Source organism: Antedon bifida, chromosome 6, assembly GCF_963402885.1.
Source record: "Antedon bifida chromosome 6, ecAntBifi1.1, whole genome shotgun sequence".
NCBI lineage: Eukaryota > Metazoa > Echinodermata > Crinoidea > Comatulida > Antedonidae > Antedon > Antedon bifida.
This window is the reverse complement of record NC_136231.1, coordinates 16,285-35,532: the sequence shown is the minus strand read 5'-3', so window position 1 is coordinate 35,532 and position 19,248 is coordinate 16,285. Positions and strand designations below refer to the sequence as shown.

General features: G+C 32.2%; 1 protein-coding gene across 2 annotated transcripts; it reads right to left on the bottom strand.

Moving 5' to 3' along the window:
• Positions 1 to 424: 424 nt before the first annotated feature.
• LOC144845567 (uncharacterized) lies at positions 425 to 18,941 on the bottom strand. 2 transcript variants are annotated; one of them, XM_078702986.1, is made up of 32 exons: positions 18,806 to 18,941; positions 17,079 to 17,215; positions 16,748 to 16,816; positions 16,437 to 16,556; positions 15,921 to 15,977; positions 15,412 to 15,486; positions 14,172 to 14,366; positions 13,619 to 13,693; positions 13,054 to 13,173; positions 12,675 to 12,767; positions 11,923 to 11,991; positions 11,151 to 11,270; positions 10,777 to 10,836; positions 10,017 to 10,091; positions 9,340 to 9,519; positions 8,774 to 8,860; positions 8,469 to 8,588; positions 7,949 to 8,005; positions 7,467 to 7,500; positions 7,270 to 7,313; positions 7,028 to 7,153; positions 6,402 to 6,570; positions 5,725 to 5,813; positions 5,070 to 5,235; positions 4,372 to 4,463; positions 3,781 to 3,943; positions 3,177 to 3,265; positions 2,404 to 2,593; positions 1,874 to 2,016; positions 1,625 to 1,705; positions 1,431 to 1,532; positions 425 to 912 (listed from the first exon to the last, which is right to left on the bottom strand). In XM_078702986.1, the coding sequence occupies exons 1-32, from the start codon at positions 18,840 to 18,842 to the stop codon at positions 877 to 879; spliced, it is 3,270 nt and encodes a 1,089-aa protein (XP_078559112.1). In that variant the 5' UTR covers positions 18,843 to 18,941; the 3' UTR covers positions 425 to 876. The 2 variants fall into 2 exon arrangements, with proteins under 2 accessions (XP_078559112.1, XP_078559113.1); XM_078702987.1 differs by lacking the exon at positions 10,017 to 10,091.
• Positions 18,942 to 19,248: the final 307 nt, after the last annotated feature.

The following is a 19,248-nucleotide window of genomic DNA, read 5'->3' as shown; positions in this document are numbered from 1 at the left end:
TTAAAGTCACCAAGAATATAAATTTCACTACTCTCTTTGATTTTTGATACAGTTTCTTCAAAGTTGTTCTGAAATAAAGTTACATTCTGTTTTGGTGGGCGGTAGCATGTACCAATCACAATTTCCTTTGAACGAGGCAGATATATATTTATCCATATTGCTTCAAAATCGTCGATATCCAGATCATTTCTACGTGTGAAGGCGCGTTCATTTTTTACGTAGATACAAACTCCACCACCAGACCGGTTTCTGTCCTTCCTGAGCGCTGTATATCCATCAATTTTGATCTCGTTATCGGTGATGGATTCGTCCAGCCACGACTCGCTGATGGATATAACAGTAGCTTTGGTCTTCGATGCGATGTGCCTTAGTTCAGACATTTTATTAACTAATGACCGCGCATTAAGGTGAATAAATAATAAAGTATTAGACGAGTTTTAACACTTTTATTTGACAAAAACTATTGCCACAAAAATTTAAATTTATACTCCAGTGTTCATAATAAGATCAAATATAATTTTAAGTAAAAAAGAAACAAAAATTATGCTAATGGGTATTTGTATGATCACACATTTATACACACTTTTTAAAGATTACAGAAATTTACAAACAAGCAAGAAACGCCTTCATCATATTTCAAAAACTTACGGCTATTTCAGTAAATAAGATAATTAATTTTATCCCTATTCTATTTTTTTATTGTATATATTAGTACTTATTACCAAAACATATTATTGCTACAAAAACCGCTGGTGAGTAAGCTGCAAATATACAGCTGCAATGGTGCATTGAAGTGCAATTATTTAGTTCAATTTCTTTTAATTCTTTTCTCTAGTCATCAGTCTTGTTTTTAGAACAATTTTGCTTTATATTTGTTTAATTCCACACATGATTCTTGCAGTGAACAACAGCCTGTGAAAAAAAAAGGAAACGTTTATAGTTTAAGTCGTCATCCACTACATTACTAAAGCTCTGTTTACACTATCAAACTTTATGTGACAAACAAATTTGATTTGCTCATATGGACATAATGAAGTCATATCACTGCTATATTTGGGTATATCACAGCTTTTTTGTCAAACTAGTTTGATAATGTAGAAAGAGCTTAAGTTTGTAAGCACAAGAACTGAAGTGGCAAAGTAAATCTGAGCACTGTTTTAAAACATCTACAGTATGTGTTTGTTGACAATAACAGGAACAAAAATAAAACATTTTAAATACAAGTTAAAAAGTGACAGTAATCTGAAAAACATTTTTCCTCAAATTTGGGATAGATTTGCAATTGGGGACCATTCTACACAATGTAAGATGGTTGTTAACCTTTTTTGCTGGATTCAACTCCAAAATATAAAATGAACAATGCATACAGTCTTTATTTCTCATTTAAAACATTACCGGATAAAAACAATAACATTTATGGATAAACATACATTGCATTTCTGTGCATTCTTCATGCTGGCACACCAGTATGATGGTCCAAATGTACATTCCTTCTGACCAAGCATTTCACCAGTCTGACAAAGCTCCATTTTCTACAAAGAAAAATTCAGGACCATATTCTACCTCAAGCATGTTCAGACCAATAAAGATTTAAATGTAGTAATATAATAATTTGATACCTTACCTGACAGACTTTGGTTGGAGACGTTAACTGTGCAATAAGCGCTGGAATAGCTGGACCATATTCTACCACAATGCTTTGACACTGTATAAAAACAAATTTGGTTTTTCTTAAATTAATTATGTTCCTTCACATTTCATTCTGTGCAAAATACCAGTTCTTTTTCCAGAGCAAATTACATTTAAACATTAGTATACTAAAATTAATTCCTTTTAAATATTTTAAGAATACTATAACAAATAATATATATACCTTGCTTCTGTAATCTCCTTCAAACACATCGCACACTGAATGCAATATCTTAACTACTTCAGCAACGGTTGAGTTTTCCACTAAGTATTTATCACCGTACATCACCACCATTTTGCATAAATCGCAGGTCTCGTCACTGGTTACTGTGGAGGCCAAAGAACAGCAGTATAATTTATAATGTTTGTAATGAATGCGTTATCTTATTGATTGCATAAAGTTCTGTCTACACTATCACACTAGTTTGACAAAAGTAGTGTGATGTGTCCAAATATGGCAGTGGTATGCTTAAATATGGTAGTGATATGACATCATCATGTCTATATATGGGCACATCTCATTCTTTTGTCACATAATGTTTGATAGTGAAGACAGAGCTTAACAAAGCAGGTGAATGATCAGCTGTCCTGGGTTATAACCAGCAAAAGCTCAAAACGTTTGACTCAATGTAAAATTCAACCCTTTAAATTTTGGATTACTGAGCTGAAAATTTATAAGCATTTTTTCCTATGGTACAATTGTACACACCATACCTTTAAGTTGTTGAACAGCAACACTATCAGTACACAGTGTAAGTTCTTTGCATACATTTACTGGATCAATGTCATTCAAAATGAGTTGGATGATAGTATCCGAATATTTATTAACAAAGGTAATGCAGTCAGCAGTGATGGTTGTTGGTAAGATGTTACAAACTTCAACCAAAACTTTCTTAATTTCAGCCTGTTTACATTAAAATGAAATAATAAGTTGGAAATTTGCACACAAAATATTAAAAATTTTAAGAAACAATCTTTGTGGTACTTTGCAGAAATGTTAACTGCCATCTACTTTGTACTTTTATGCATGTTTTTTAGAAAATCATGAAAACAATAGAATACATATACTATATATTTTTGTTATCTGCAAAAGCCACATTATGAGCAGTTTAATCCACCAGTGTCACCGGATTTTTTTTTCAGAATGCATACATTTTATTGAATAATGTGTTCTATTGTTAAAAGATGCTACTTCCATTTTTAATAGTGTATATTTTTTTAATTGTACAGTTCAAGAATGGTTGATAGATATGAAATAAATACAAGTAGTTCAAAGCTACAAGACAGCATTCTGTTTCTTATACATTAACGATTTGAGTGTTTTATCAATAATGACTACAGTCACTATTTTTTTAATTGTAAATCTCACAGTAATCGGACTGTATATTTGAAAATTGGATGGGGTTGTTTGGCTGTTGAATTGGCTATCTAAGAAATAACCTATTAAGTGGCTGAAATTCAGAACAAGTGCTAATGACATTGTTTACCTCGGTAGAATTTTCTGCAAGATATTTATCCACTGTTGTCATGACAAATTCACAAAGTATGCAAACGCCTGAAGCAGTAACTTTTGGTTCTGAGGAAAGAGGGAGAAATAATTCAGATTTATTTCTTTATAATAACTGACCTCTTCTGTTCAAGACGGTTCTTTCAGAGGAAGCCTGGGATCATGATCATCACACCAGATCCCTTTCTCCTTTTGAATAGAGTACGAAGTACTTTATTGTACAATCACTATTGACACAGGACCCATTGCTTTATATTTGGATGGATTCCAAAAGTAAAAGGCATGATCATGATTCACTGTGATCGAAGGTAAAGATCAAGATTGTAAAAACAAAATTACAATTGAGTAATTTAATATAGCGCAAAATGCAAGTGCTGAACATTCAACAGAAAGATATTTTTAAAAGAGCAAAATGTTAATGTTGAAAGAGCAAATTAAAAATGTGGAATTTGAGGAGTTGTTTGAATGTGTTTCTACCCAATAAAGTTAGTAAAACTGTGCCTACTATGAAACTATATATAATATAAGCCAAAACGGACATTTTAAGCTTTCACACTAAGAATTGCATTTGGGGTGCAACTTACTAGCTCCACAAAGACCAATAGAAGTGCAGATGGTATCTGGTGATTGACTTTTCAGCAGCTCAATTATTTCTGGGCCATACTGCTTGACTAAACTGTCGCAGTCAGCTTGTAGGGTGTTTGGTAGTAAAGAGCAAACTTTTTCCAAAGCATTTATGATTTCTTGCTGTAAACAAACATTAAAAAAACATATAGGTAATTAAAGTAAAACTGATTACTTTTTGTTAGTGAAAAATGTGGAATTTAAAACCGAGAACATGACAAGATCGAGTCGAGTGGCCGAGTGGTTAAGGCAGAGGCGCCAAACCAAAGTCCTAGTATCAGCACAAGTTCAAGTCTCTCTTCAACCATAGTTCTGGTGGTAGAATAAGTCTACTCGGGTAAGGACATGGAGGTCAAATGTACATATATGGCTATGTGCACATCTCTTGTTATGAGTAGGAGTTTTACCACCAGTGTTTTGTTTCAAATTCAGCCCCTGTTGATGTTACAGCACCCAATCTCAGTATAGTTTCGTTTGAGCTGCAATAAGGCTTATCACAAGAGCCAAGATCCTGTAAACTGTTGATTGATTGAAGATCAAGAAAACTTTACCTCGGTAGAATTCTCAGAAAGTATAGTGTCCAGCTCCTGCATGACAAATTCACATAGAACGCACTCAGCAGATGCATCAACATTCTTTACAACTAAACAACAAAGAAAGTATAAAATGAAACATTTATGTCTTCAGTATACAGCAGTATATGTGTAATTTTAATTACACATATGGCCAAATTTGCATTAATATTTTAGAAAAGTAATTCAAATATTCAATAGTAAAGTTATAAAAAAAAGGTCTGTCTACACTATCAAAATAGTTTGACAGAAAAATGTGATGTGCCCATATATGGACATGATGATGTCATATCACTACCATATTTAAGCATATTACCACCATATTTGGGAACGTCACACTTATTTGTCAAAATATTTTTATAGTGTAGACAGAGCTTTAGAATTGTAATTGTTTGTGGACTGTGGAGTAGCTTTGCGTCAGAGTAGGGCAAACTAACAAAAAATGTAATGTGACCATAGACATGATGATATCATTTCATTGCCACATATCACTACCATATTCGGGCACATCAAACTTTTTTTTCAAACTAGTTTGTAGACAGAGCTTAAGAATGTTTACAACATAAAATAAGTATCTCTTTTTGCAATGTAGAATACAACAGACAAATGTACAAATAATAATGATTTCTATAAAGACATTATTTTATTAAAAGATAAAAGTAAAATAATGTCATTACCTTTTGAGGTACAGAGGCCTAGGGCTGTACACACTTGGTCAGGTGATAGCTCTCTTATGATTCCTAAGATTTGTGGTGTGTAAGTGTTGACAAAATCCTCGCAATCAGCTGCTATAGTTTTTGGTAGGTAGCTGCAAACTTTGTCAAGGGCATTTATAATTTCTTGCTAAATTAAAAGGAAAAAAACCTTATTAGCAATCTTTATTTTTAATGTTTTGTTTCATCGTATCAAATAAAGAAATGTTTTTAACTCAATTCAGAATTCCTTGATGTTATTGGTCCTATGTACAAATGCTCTGGATCATACATGTATACACTGCATACAAGTTTGAACTGTTTTGATGTTATTGGTCCTATGTACAAATGCTCTGGATCATGCATGTATACACTGCATACAAGTTTGAACTGTTTTGATGTTATTGGTCCTATGTACAAATGCTCTGGATCATACATGTATACACTGCATACAAGTTTGAACTGTCTTGATGTTATTGGTCCTATGTACAAATGCTCTCGATCATACATGTATACACTGCATACAAGTTTGAACTGTCTTGATGTTATTGGTCCTATGTACAAATGCTCTGGATCATACATGTATACACTGCATACAAGTTTGAACTGTTTTTAAATTTCATAAAAAATAAAATCTTACATCCGTGGAATTTTCCGAGATCATTGAGTCCAGTGTCTTAATTACATATTCACACAAAGTACATTGTTCAGATGCAGACAAAATCATTTCTATTAAATAAATAAATTATAATCATATATTACAAATGTGATTGACAAACAAGAATAAGAAATCTAAAGTACATATTACATGACAAAATCAGTTATTGATTCACAGGGACCTATGAAATACTGCATAATGGTATAAGGAAAACCTGGCTATTTGGTTCCCATTTGGGGTGTAGTATAAACGGAACAGAAAGAGAAAAGGATTACGTGTAATTACAAAATCGCCTGGAAAGGCTACTTGAGAACCCACCAAATTTGGCCGGTTGGTGAGATGAAGTAGCCTTTTAAAGTGACCTCTGGGGTAAGTTGCCCTCTGTATGTAATAAAGGTGAGAATACAGCAGACAGTTAGCTGTGACTGACCTTCCTGTTCACAACACGGCAGTTAAATATTCAAGTATAAACAGCTCGGTTTAGGGGATTGACCTTCGTCTGTGAAAACCCACATATACATATAGTAGGCGTGTAAAGTAAGAAGGGTGTTGTATAAACACAACCTTTTATCTTCATCCTTCAATATTTTTTAATCTGTTGTTGAGGTTGCAAGCATCAGTATGGTTATTTTTCACCTATTTTGTAAATTGATATTTACCTTTACTAGAACACAGGTGCAAATCGGAACATAATTTAGATGGTGGGACAGATTGAACTAAAAGTTCAATTAAAACAGCGCCATACTGCGTCACTAAAGCATTACATTCAGTCTTAAATTCTGAAGGCAGGATGTCGCATACTTTCTCAACAGCATTTACTATATCAGTCTGAAAAGGAAGAGAACAAATTTACATAGATACTACTTGCATAGTTCCAAAGATGAAATCAGTGAACTTTTGTACATCGTACTGTTTGATTTTATTTAAATTCCAGGTTGATCATGAATGTAAATACAGTAAAAATTATAAAATCAGAATAAAATTTATAATGGTTTTATAATATTGTTTTTTGTATTTCTGCTACGAAAACAATTATACTCTGCCAATTTCCATCAGTACTAACCTAAACTCTTTCAAGACCCAGTTGAAGTCTTTCCATTTCAAACAAGTTTTTCATTCATTTAAATTTAACATGCACAGTGCATTGAGAGCTAGGTTATATGCGCTACGAATGAACTATTATTAATATCATTACTATATATGAAAACTAGACATTCACAATAATGCATTCTGGGGATTTTTGCAGATACATGTATTTTACAAACATTTACAAATGAACTAATACCTCAGTTGAGTTTTCTGTTAGTAAACCTTCAAGAGCTTGCGCAACTTCTTCACAAACTTGACAAATGGTGGAATCGGTTACTTTTGTGTCTACTGGTTTTCCTTGGCTCATCTTTATTGCAGGAACCTACAAAAATATAAAATTACTACATTAATTTAAATGATTTGAGCATTTGAACAATCAAGAGAAAACAAACTATAAGGTAAAAAATAAAATAATTATATAATATAACTACAACTTACAACATTTGTCAGAGCAACCAGATTTTTGTTTTCAACTTGTTTAACTAGAAATAGAAAGAAAACACAGTTCATTTGAGGTGTTGAATACCTGTGCTAACATAGCATAGGCTAATTTCAAGTACACCAATCCAAAGTTTCTAAACTTTTACAAATGCAGCCTGTTTTACAATTAACAATCATAACTTTTAAAAACTTACTTGGGGTTGCCAATTTCATGGTTACCATGGTAATCTACAAAACAAATAAATATTTTAGAAACAGAAATGCTATGAACAAACTATTTGTTGTATGGAAAAGGTGGCAGTATCCGATACTATATTAAAAATTATAGTAAATAGGTAGGCAATTCCTGTATTCATTTTTCTAAACATAGGGTAATGAGCTGTTAGGAGCTCATTTTACTAAGCCTCGGCATTATGTGATAGGGTGGTGTTTCTTTCCATGCTGCCTTATCCTTCCTAGTATTTTCAACCAGGTACTCATTTACAGCTGAGTAGACTGGAAGTTGTCGGGGATTGAATCCTTGTCTCAGTCAAGTGTCCTAAGCAGTCGGCTACATAACTCCTTAGTATATAATGAAACTTTTATACTTTAAATAGAAAACATGTGAACAGAATGGAATATTAATATTATTCTTATATTTCCTATCAAATGTTTCTTTCACTTAAAAAGTACATACCACTTTGTTTTTTTGAGAAGAACAGAAACCAAATAATGAACAGAATGTGTCTGGTTCCTAAAAACAAAGAAATTTATCAAAGATATATAAATTCAGGGCTATGGCAAGGCTTGTATAATTATAAGAGTCTAGATGATTTTGTAATTAGTATTAATGTTTAACAGTTTAAAACTGTGCAGATTAGCAATTGTAAAAAGAAAAATCTGTAAGAACAGGAATGCACTATCAAATAGAATAGGGCTTGTTGTATCAAGGAGAATTTTAGAATTCCGTTGCTAAATCTCTTCTGCACAGTTTGTTATGAACTACAACAAATAGTATAATTGAATAGTTAACAAAGTTTAACTGTATTTTACAGGGCCTATGGCGTTTCTGCATTTTTAATAGTTTTTAAGGTATTGCCTTTTGCAATTTATGTATTTTTCTTTGTTGTTTTATTTTCTTAATTATGCCAAGAAAAATGAATATCCATTTTAAAGTGAACCACTAACATTTCTTTAATCTTGAACAAGGAACTTACCAATAAAGTTGCCAATTCCACAAGAACTTTTGGAACTATAAGATCCACCACTGCCTTGCACTCTTCAGCTATTGAGGTCACAGAGTTACAAGCAATGTCCAGGGCTTCTTCAATAGATTTCTGTACACATATAATAAACCAGTCAATGAGTATTTTAAAGTATGCAACCCACAGTATTTGATAAACCAAAGTGATTTATTTTGATTATTTGATTAATGATTATTGTGTGATAAATTAATGTAGAATATTAACTGTTGAAAATAGATGGATTTATACCAAAAAGGTGATCAGTGATTTTATTTTACCTGAATGACAGGGTTGTTAAGGTAGGCATCAATTTCACTGGCAGTTTTTTTGCACATATTACACATGTCTCCTGAAGTCTTCACATTCTAAGAAAAGAAAAATAATATAATATATTATTTTTCTTTAATAATTTGTCTGACTAAAATGAACTTCCACGCTTGAATCCAACTCCCACCACATTGCTTGTATCCTTAGGCACAACTTTGCACTGATTACTAGCTGCATTATGGGAGTATTTATGTTTAGAGCGCAATAAGCATATAAGAATGAACATTTTTTATTGACTCTCACCATATGTTTTAGTCATATCAGAACACATAGAAAACAAATAAAACACAGAACAAAAAAAATATGCATGAATGAATAGGTTAAATAACCAAAATCAGTCATAGTCCAGACTTAATTTGTAGAATAAATGGATCATGAATGAATCTGGTTGCCGGCAACATGACGTCATCGTATGAATGAATTACCCTTTGTGTACAAAATACAATGGTAATTTAAATACACCAAATTAAAAAATAATGAAGGATCAAACATACAAGATTGAATGATAATTACTCACAATAGCATTGACGAAGGATGCTGGACAGAATTGAATAGCAGTACAGACAGTTTTGGGATCAACATATGATGCAAGAAGAGAGAAGACTATTGGTCCATAGGTGTCTATGTACGTTTTACACTGGTCTGCTTCAGTTCCAAACAGATCACACACATTCTTTAACTCATCCTCCAGCTCTTTCTATATGGATTAAACAAGAAATATTCATACAGTAACATTTTTAAGCATGTAATTAAATCTAAATAAGCAAGCGCATGATGAAAAAAGGTACTTCTGAAAAAAAGGCCAAAATATTTTCCATATGCATGGGTAATTCCAAATACCGTATATCCTCTGGTATAATCCCATCCTGGCTAGAGAGAGGCCTACATCCAGACCAAAAGTCAATACTGGGACTATACCCGGGGATATGCTTGTTTGTGAAATCTGACATAAAGCAGGGGGTGGGATTAGACCGGAAGTGGGATTATACCTGGAGTATATGGTAGTCAATTGTATGGTTGATGTGGCTTAGTCTTAGACTAAGATCACAACTCAACTCAACCCAACTTTTGACAAAGTCATTTCTAAAATAAAGTAACTTTTGTGTTTGGAATATTAAAAGTCTTTGTTTGAGTAATACTAATATACTTGTATTACTCAAACATCAAAACTGGTAATCAAAACTAAAACTATACCTGGATAGTGGTATTCTGTAAAATAGCATCAACATCACCAAAGAAAGCCTCACAATCTGTACACATGTCCCCAGTCTTTAGAAAGTAAATCACAATATTATTGTGCAAGCATTTTTAATAGATGTCAAACATGTATTTTAAACAGATATTCTAAACAATGATGGTGTGTTTGGAGTATGCAAGTTTTATTCATTCTTTTGGTTGATGATAAAGTACATAAAATGATGCGCAAAACTCATCCTTGCTATCTAGTACCAAGTACATCATAATGGACTTGTCAATTGTATGACCCACCATACGACCTCGGGAGAGGTGCACCATGGATGTGTCATTTACAGATACTTATTGATGCTGGGGTGCATCAAAACACCTAAATGGTACGCCACATCAACGAAAAATGGTGTCTCAATGTCCGTCGATTTACCACCAACCATATCATGAACATCAGTCACAGTGCGTCAAAATGGATGTGTCATGGTAACCTAAAGGCAAGTCACTTTTTCGACACAGGTGCGTCATGGTATTCATAAGATATGACGCACATCGGACAAATGACGCACCTCTCCTGGGGGTCGTAGTGGGTCATACAATTGACAAGTCCATTTTGATGCACTTGGTACTAGATAGCAGGGTTGAGTTTTGCACATCATTTTATGCATCATCAACCAAAAGAATGAATAAAACTATGAAACTTGCATACTCCAAACACACCATCATTTTTCATAGATAAAGATTTGTTATATTGTATATTAATACTAACCAATTTGAGCAATCCACCAGCAGAACAAAACCCAATATCTTTACATACTACTGAAGCATCCTGTAAAGATAACATATTTTATGGAAATTGTACCTTGTTGATAATCATAACTGCTTTCATGATTAAAATGGATAGTGTGGACATATTTTCAACACCATCAAACTTTAAGTGACTAGTTTGATAGTGTAGACAGAGCTTTAAGCTCACACTTTATCTGACAAAAAAGTATGATGTGCCTAAATATGGTAGTGATATGATGTCATCGTGTCCATATAAGGGCACATCGCATTTTTTGTCACATAAAGTTCGATAGTGTAGGCAGAGCTTAAAAAGCCAATTACATATATAAATTTTGAATAAAGGATAATACTTACCAGTGATGAAGCAAGTAATGAGATGACTGTTTTACCATATTGATCAACTAAGGTACTGCACTCAGCTGCATATGAGCCTAGATCTGCACACAAAGTCTTCAATGCATTTATAATTGTTTCCTACATAAAATAAAAGATAATATGAATTAAATTACATTATTCATACCATTCCATAAATACTGTATAGCTTAGTTATAGCACAATTTCCCTCCAATCCATTTACAAATAACACATAAGTGAGTAATTTCACTTTCAAGTTTCAAGTCAACCATTATTTAAAGATATACTTAAGTTTGTAATCACTTTTAGATAAAAGAAATTTCAATTTTTTTGCATAAGTTTGATTGGTGAATATGGCAACATATTAATTCCCGATTGTAGTACAGTATGATACGACTACATGATTTAAAGAGTGTGATAATCTAAAAACAATATTCTGAATTAAATTCAGACTTCCATGCACAAAATGTTGCATGTTAGCCTAAAGCTCTGTCTACACCAATCATGGTGGAATAATAACAATCTACTAAGCTCTGTCTACACCAATCATGGTGGAATAATAACAATCTACTAAGCTCTGGCAACACTATTAAACTTTATGTGGAAAAAAAAGAAGTGATGTGCCCATATATGGACATGATGATGTCCTATCAATACAATATTTAAGCATATCACTACCATATTTAGACACATCGCACTTGTTTGACAGTGTAGACAGAGCCTTAGACAATTAATGAAATGCACTAAATTTACACTTTGGAATTAGACAAACCTCATTAGTTTCATTCATAAGTACAGTTTTAACATCACCAAAGAAAGCCTTGCAATCAGTACATGGATCCTGAAAATATAGAATAAAATAGTCGTATCTACACTATCAAACTTTATGTGACAAAAACATGTGATGTGCCCATATATGGACATGATGATGTCATATCACTACCATATTTGGGCATATCACTACCATATTTGGACATATCACACTTTTTTGTCACATAATGTTTGATAGTATATACAGAGCTTCCTGTGCTCTCTTGATCAGAAATTTTACTTCCAGAGGCTTGCTTTCCATTTTTATTTTAATTTTGTTTTCTTTTATTATCAGTTTTTGTTTATAATATTTATTCTTATACCAAAATGATATAAAAGTAAAATTATGGTATATTCCATTATTATAGATGGAAAACTTTCTAAAACTGTTGAGGTTTTTATGACTTATACACACTAATATCTTTTTCACACCTGCAAAAAGTAACAACTTGTAACCAGGTTTGAATAGTGTGAAGACAATTTTGTGGAAAATCTCCCAAAAAACACAATGATGATTTTTTTTTGTTCTGCGTGTATTGCCCTGGTATTAAACTGACCAATCATAGTAATCAAAGTGTGCAACTATGCTATTTCCTGAAACTCCCGGTTTGTATACAAACATGTATGAAAACGTGCAATAAATCGCAAGATCAAACCAACAAGTTGTAACAATTTATGCAGATGTGAAAAGGGTATAGGTTCAAAAAGTCTTACAGCATTAACCGCTTCCAACTGGTTAGTTTTCAGTTCGTGTTTAACTTCAATGCTTGGACAGAAACCAATTGCTGGGCAAGCTGTAGCAGGATCCTGTAAGAAATAAAAATCTTTTTAAAAATACTGTATACAGGGAACAACATTTTAAAGATGTATTGTCACCACAAAACATGAAAAAATACTGAATACTGTATTCAACAAAAACATTATTTATTCAGGGCAGAATATATCTTTAAAAATTCTCAAATTTGATTACAGGATATACTTGCCATAAAATGCTTTGTAAAAATAAGACTTGATCAAAAGTCTATTTTGCGATAGTTTGGATGTGGAAACATGGGCCCTTAAAAGCAAATGAATAAATTGTATATTTACTCACCAGATAACCAGCCACTGTATTGAGGATGGTAGGTAAGAAACTTTCGATTGCAAGTTTACACTCTTCTTCGTAAGTACCTAAATAGTTACAAACTGGAAGTAAATCTTGTTTCAGCTCATTCTAAAGTAAAAGCAGGAATAATGAGACTTAATTATCTATAATTATCTCTTAGCGGTTTAATTAAATCAAAACCGAAAGCAACTACTGAATTTAATAATATATATTTTATACCTAAGTTATGAATGCAATATAGACTATAGAATTGATTGTTAACAGTAACAATGATAATATATGAATACAATAATAAAGTTACCCATTTTTAATTCATAAATTGTGAATATTGTATGATACTGATATTTTACATTTTACATATATATATTGATATTTTTGTATTAGTGAATGTAGTTGTTTTGTACGGTTTCTTGATTTTTATAATAATTTTTTTTAATTTTTAGTTTTTTACTATTTTTTTTTCTAATCATTATTTTAGTTAGATTTATTGTTAAACGTAATTAAAGTAAAAAAAAAAACTTAAATTAAGTAAAAATAATTTGCAGTACCGTACCTGAACAGTTGTATTTTTCAGCATAGCTTCAGAATCCGCGAAGAAAGCCTTGCAATCAGCACACATATCTCCTGCCTGTTAAAACATATTGAACATCAACATTAATTATACACCATACTGTACATTAATTATACACCATACTGTACATTAATTATACACCATACTGTACATTAATTATACACCATACTGTACATTAATTATACACCATACTGTACATTAATTATACACCATACTGTACATTGAGGAATACATTATAGATAAACGCATATTGCACAGTAAACGACACAAATTATTTACAGTTTGTACAGTAGCATGGAATATATTATTGAAAATATAATTTAAGGTATATCATCGATTCTAAATTAACACCCGATTCACATGTACAAAAATCTTACAAAATGTAACATGCACTTCGGTATGGAAAACCCTTAAGCTCTGTCTACACTAAGACAAAAAAAGTGTGATGTGCCCAAATATGGTAATTTTGGTTATCCCGGTTCAATTTCATTTTACTATAGCATTTTATCAATGTCATTAAAGATGTTTGAAGTACCTGGAAGTTAACACTGTTAAATCTGCTCAAAAGAGAGCTCTGACAGAAAGAGATGGCGGAGCACACTGTTTTTGGATCCAGTTCAGTTGCCAGGAAGTCAAAGACTTGAGGGGCGAAAGCAATGACTAAACTGCAGTCTGCTGCTTTGATGCCTAGCTGTTGACATGTTGTGAAAATAAAGTTGTCGATTTCTTGCTAAATAAAACAAAAATATAGATGTTTATGCATCTTATTTTCTTAAAATAAATATTATATATTTATTTTTACACAATGGATGTAGTTGTACTGTAGGCTAATTTTCAAAACATAGGATAATTGACAAATTGTCCTTATCCATGAGTAAAACATGTGCATGGTAATAAATAAATTTCAGTAACAAATTGAAATCATTTTATGAAAGACAATGCACTCAATGTTCTATTTTGTTGGTTGCCATATTCTTTCATGATTAATGAGGGTTAGGTTATATTACAAGGGTGGCGATTATTAATGTAAAATTCAGCTTAATAATAGCATTTTACCATTAGCTATGTTGAATAGTAATTTATTGATTTCCACTATTATATTTTATAAATATAATGTATATCAGAGGTAGATTTCCCGTAAATTCTTGTCCCAGCCCCTACAGTATCTATTATTTCCTCTCTATAATAAGCCTCTTTTTACTCTTTAATCCAGTAAGGTCATAAAGGGCACCATTTACAGTAATTGTTGGAAACCAACTTGTTTCACTTCTTTTATTTTAGAGTTTATCAAGTATAAAAGGAGATATAATATATCATTTTTATTGTTTCAAGTACCACTTGTTTAATTTGAAAGAATATAATACCATGTGGTAATGGTTTCATTGCATATCAAAAAAATTAGTATGTAGTTTCCTTATTGTACCAGGAAATTGAATGAATAATGTACATATTGTGTTTACTACACAAATTATACTGTGCTCATTTAAATAACATACAACATTACATTACTAAATGCTGGTATAAAAATTCATTTACAGTGTTCTAGTAATTCCAGAAAATTAAAGAGAGGTACAGAGAATAAATATAAAAATGCATCTATAGTGTTGTATTGTATCAAAATATAGCCTACAATTCTCTACTAACAACAAGTGTTTATTTCATGTTATATTTTTTTAAACACCATTTTAAATACCGGTTGAAATCAGTATATACCAGTAAAACTTGCTGGTAAAACAACCTTAATTGTATTTGATACATTGTAAGTGTAGTTTTACCTGAATAGTGGTATTTTTCAAAAGTCCCTGTACATCGCCAAAGAATGCTTCGCAGTCGCTGCAAAGGTTACTGCCCTGTAGTCAACAACATACAATGAATTAAATATTAATAAAAACCATACTTAAATCTAACATTTGATTGATACAAAAAGTAAATGAGAAACAGAAAGAAAATAATAAACTAAACGATCTAAACTTGACATGCTTGCAATAAAGTAAATGAGAAACAGAAAGAAAATAATAAACTAAACGATTCAAACTTGACATGCTTGCAATAAAGCATTATGTAATATTGTGCAATATATTGTAAACATTATTTTCCTCAGGGTCGGACCTTGTTAACAACTTAAAACAACAAGGAAATTTAAATGTAAAATACTTTCAGTTCCTAGTTTATAGTCTCTATAAAATGTTAATGGGTTTTGTTATGTTTATTTGTATTGTTTTATCATGTTTTTAAATTGACTAAATAAATGAAATGAAAATGAAATAATACCATAAAAACTTACTACTTTTAGATATTTGCCACTACAGAAACCAACAGTTCCACAAACGCTTGCTGGGTCCTAAAATTGAATATTATTGCATTAGAAAAGTACCGGATGTGAAATGTGAATACATTTGGGGATATATTTGCTTTTGAGTTTACTTCCTTAAGTTTAATGTTTCTTTCTTTCCTTATAATATTCAGTACAATAAACATCTCACATAATAGCATAAACATACTGTAGATATCTACAGTAACCTGTCATATGGCCGAGCACTTAAGGCATGGGCGTAGTTGGATGTACCTAAAGAGCCAACAATATCGGCATGAGTTTGAGGCCGACTTGCTCCTAGTCCTGGTGGTGGAACAACTCTTCTTGGCTACAAACCGTAGGTCCAGTGTACACAGTATAACTGTGTACACATGGGGAGTTTCCATTTCTGCCAAACACTCATCATCACAAACCTAAATCTTTTTTATCCAGCATTCTAGATAATGTCAAAATTTTCATTTCATAACCATTTTAAAATTTACATACCAACTCAGACACTAAGAGACTGATTACTATAGTTCCATATTGGTCTACAAGGCTACTACAATCGTCAGCATATGGGCCTAAATCAGCACATATCATCTTTATTTCATTGAGAATCTCAGTCTGAAAAAAAAAAACAATTAATAAATAATACGATGAAATAGTATAATAAATAACATGCATAATTACTTCAAATTAATTGTATCAGCCACTCGAAATCTGGGGATACATACCATTAAATATCATGTTATCAAACAAGGTTGTGTAAACCTTAAATCATAAATTATGATCACCCTAACCCTAACCCCTAATACCTGTACTGTTGTATTTTCTAACATATTCTGAATGTCGCCAACAAAGTTCTTGCAATCTGTACAGACATCCTAGAAAAAAATAATAATAATAATGTAAATGTAATAATAAAATAATATGTCATTCTTATATAGCAGTTCATGCACAAGTCTCGAAGCGCTTAATAATATTATTAACCTGGTTATTTGTGGATCAAACGTGAATAGAAACATACTCCCATAACGCAGCCTTAGCGCAGTTACACATATTTTATAGTTTTCAAAGGAATGTGGGGTGTCCCTGGGCTGGTGAAACAACACCCTATTCCCCACTCTGTTGGTGAAGTATACTCACATTAGTCAGAGAGACTTTAGGCCATGCATTATCTGTACAGTATTGGATAGCTCCACATTGTTGAGCACTGTTCCTGGTCTTACACCAATACTCAGGGCCATGTGCGCATCGAGATGAATCAAACTTCACAGCAGCAGCTTCAAATACAATCAAAGAAAAAAAAATTCAGAGTTGATCCGGAATTGTCTAAACTGAGTCATACATGGGACACAGAAATACAGGCCGGTGTAAACGACATAAAAAGTTACCCGAGTCGCTGAACCATTCGGGTAAGTGATGCGGAATGTATTCACCATCAAGTCAACCCGGGATGAACCGTGTAAACAGTCCCGCATATGTTTTCCCGGTTAGTTGCTATCCTCTCTTACTATAATATTTAATTCACATACAGTACAATTTGTTTTCTCTAAAGAATGGCATTAAGTTTACAGTAGTACAGAATCAAACTGTGCAGTACAGACTAATTAAGAAAAGTTTGTAACCTTTTAATCTACTTATCTATATCAGTAGCATCCAAAAATCAGTTTTAGGTCCCTGGTATATTTAAAGTACTGTAGATAAGGTGGATTAAAATACTCTGTGCTACATATTATCAATCGCATATCGGTGAAATCAACAATCATGTGATTTTGGTTGTTATGTTTTGGCATGACCTAAATTAAGTCTGTCTCCTGTTAAGAATTGAGTAATGTTCTATTGAATTGAATTGAATGTGCATAATATCCAGTAAAATATAATACTAATAAAGAAAGACAATTAACTCTTAGATGACCAACTCTACCAATTTCTCTGGGAGGCCTCCCAAATTTTAATCAAATCTCCCGAATATTAACAAAATTTTCTGAATATTATTAACAAAATCTTCCGAAATTTTGGTTTAGGATAAAAACATTTTCAAACCCACGCCTAAAATGTGCGACGCACCTCTGATAAAGATCGAAATGCAGATTGCCCGTGGTATTTTGTGATAATCCTTTATCCCCTCCGGTATCATCCAGTACAACAGGAAGTCAAGAAGATAATAACTGAACTTATTTTGTATTTTTTCGGCGTTTCCAATTATACTTTTTGATGTCTTTTTTCGATGTTTTTTTATGAATGGTTGTTCTATCCTTTTATTGTATTTATATTGTGTATACTTTTTTTATGACAAGCAATGAATTTCCTTTTTGAGGATCAATAAAAGTTATCTTACCTTATCTTAAGTTAAAATGCGTCAACATTCGTAAACTCCCAAAATGTTTAATTTATATAAATAGGCATATGATGTATACTGCAAAAATGTATTTGTAAGTAGGAGCAATTTTATTAACTGAGACCAATCATATTGCTGGTTCTCCACCCATTCGGAAAAAGTCATTATTATGAGTCGAGTGAGAGTCAGGATGGGGCGAGGGGGATTGGGGTTTGTGCTGATCGATGCATGATCATTCATTTATACAGATTTAAATTATGCATCACTTTGTAAACATCCAATACCACACCTTTTTTGACATTATGGCATGACCCCACACACACAGCAGGATCCCACACACAGCACAGGTGTCCATATTAAAATTTGCATACTGTTGATTGATTAACTAGGCTAGGCTAGTGTTTTAGTTATTTAAGTAAGTTAACTAAATTATTAGTATTAATTATTATTTTAGTAGTAGTAGAAGATGTAGGCTATAAGCTAATTTTACTTATCAATCAACTTTATCAATTCAGTAGAACAGTACTCTTACCTGCTGCAATAAAGACAGTAAATATGAAGAATTTCATGACTGGTCCTACTTCAACAACCTAATCAAACACAATAAATTCAACACAATGAATCCAACAACTCAACCACAGGGAATCACGTGCGAGTGTGTGTATCAGCGACAACAATCAGTTAAACGTATTGTGATTGGTAGAAATATTTGAAGGTGTGTTTAGACAGAAACGGATCTATTATAACAATATATATTTACACAGTATTAAAAACAATGAAACTTAAAGTTTTGATCATAAAACCTACTATTTCAATTTAATATACAAAGCTTGTACAATAGAAAACAAATGACATATATTATTTTCCTCTGTATTGTATTGTCCAATCAAATTGGTTATAACACAAGCGTTATCGAAACTGGTTCTGAAACTCACGTGATGTGAAATCACGTGTAAAATGATAATAAGGAGATAT

Bases quoted from the DNA above. Each gene is read 5' to 3' on its own strand.
- LOC144845567 (XM_078702986.1), bottom strand. From the start codon at position 18,842: ATGAAATTCTTCATATTTACTGTCTTTATTGCAGCAG. The intron at 7,314-7,466 runs GTAAGTTTTTAA...TTCTATTTCTAG, and splicing joins CATGAAATTGGCAACCCCAA to TTAAACAAGTTGAAAACAAA. The intron at 3,944-4,371 runs GTAAAGTTTTCT...GTTTGTTTACAG, and splicing joins TTTCTGAGAATTCTACCGAG to CAAGAAATCATAAATGCTTT.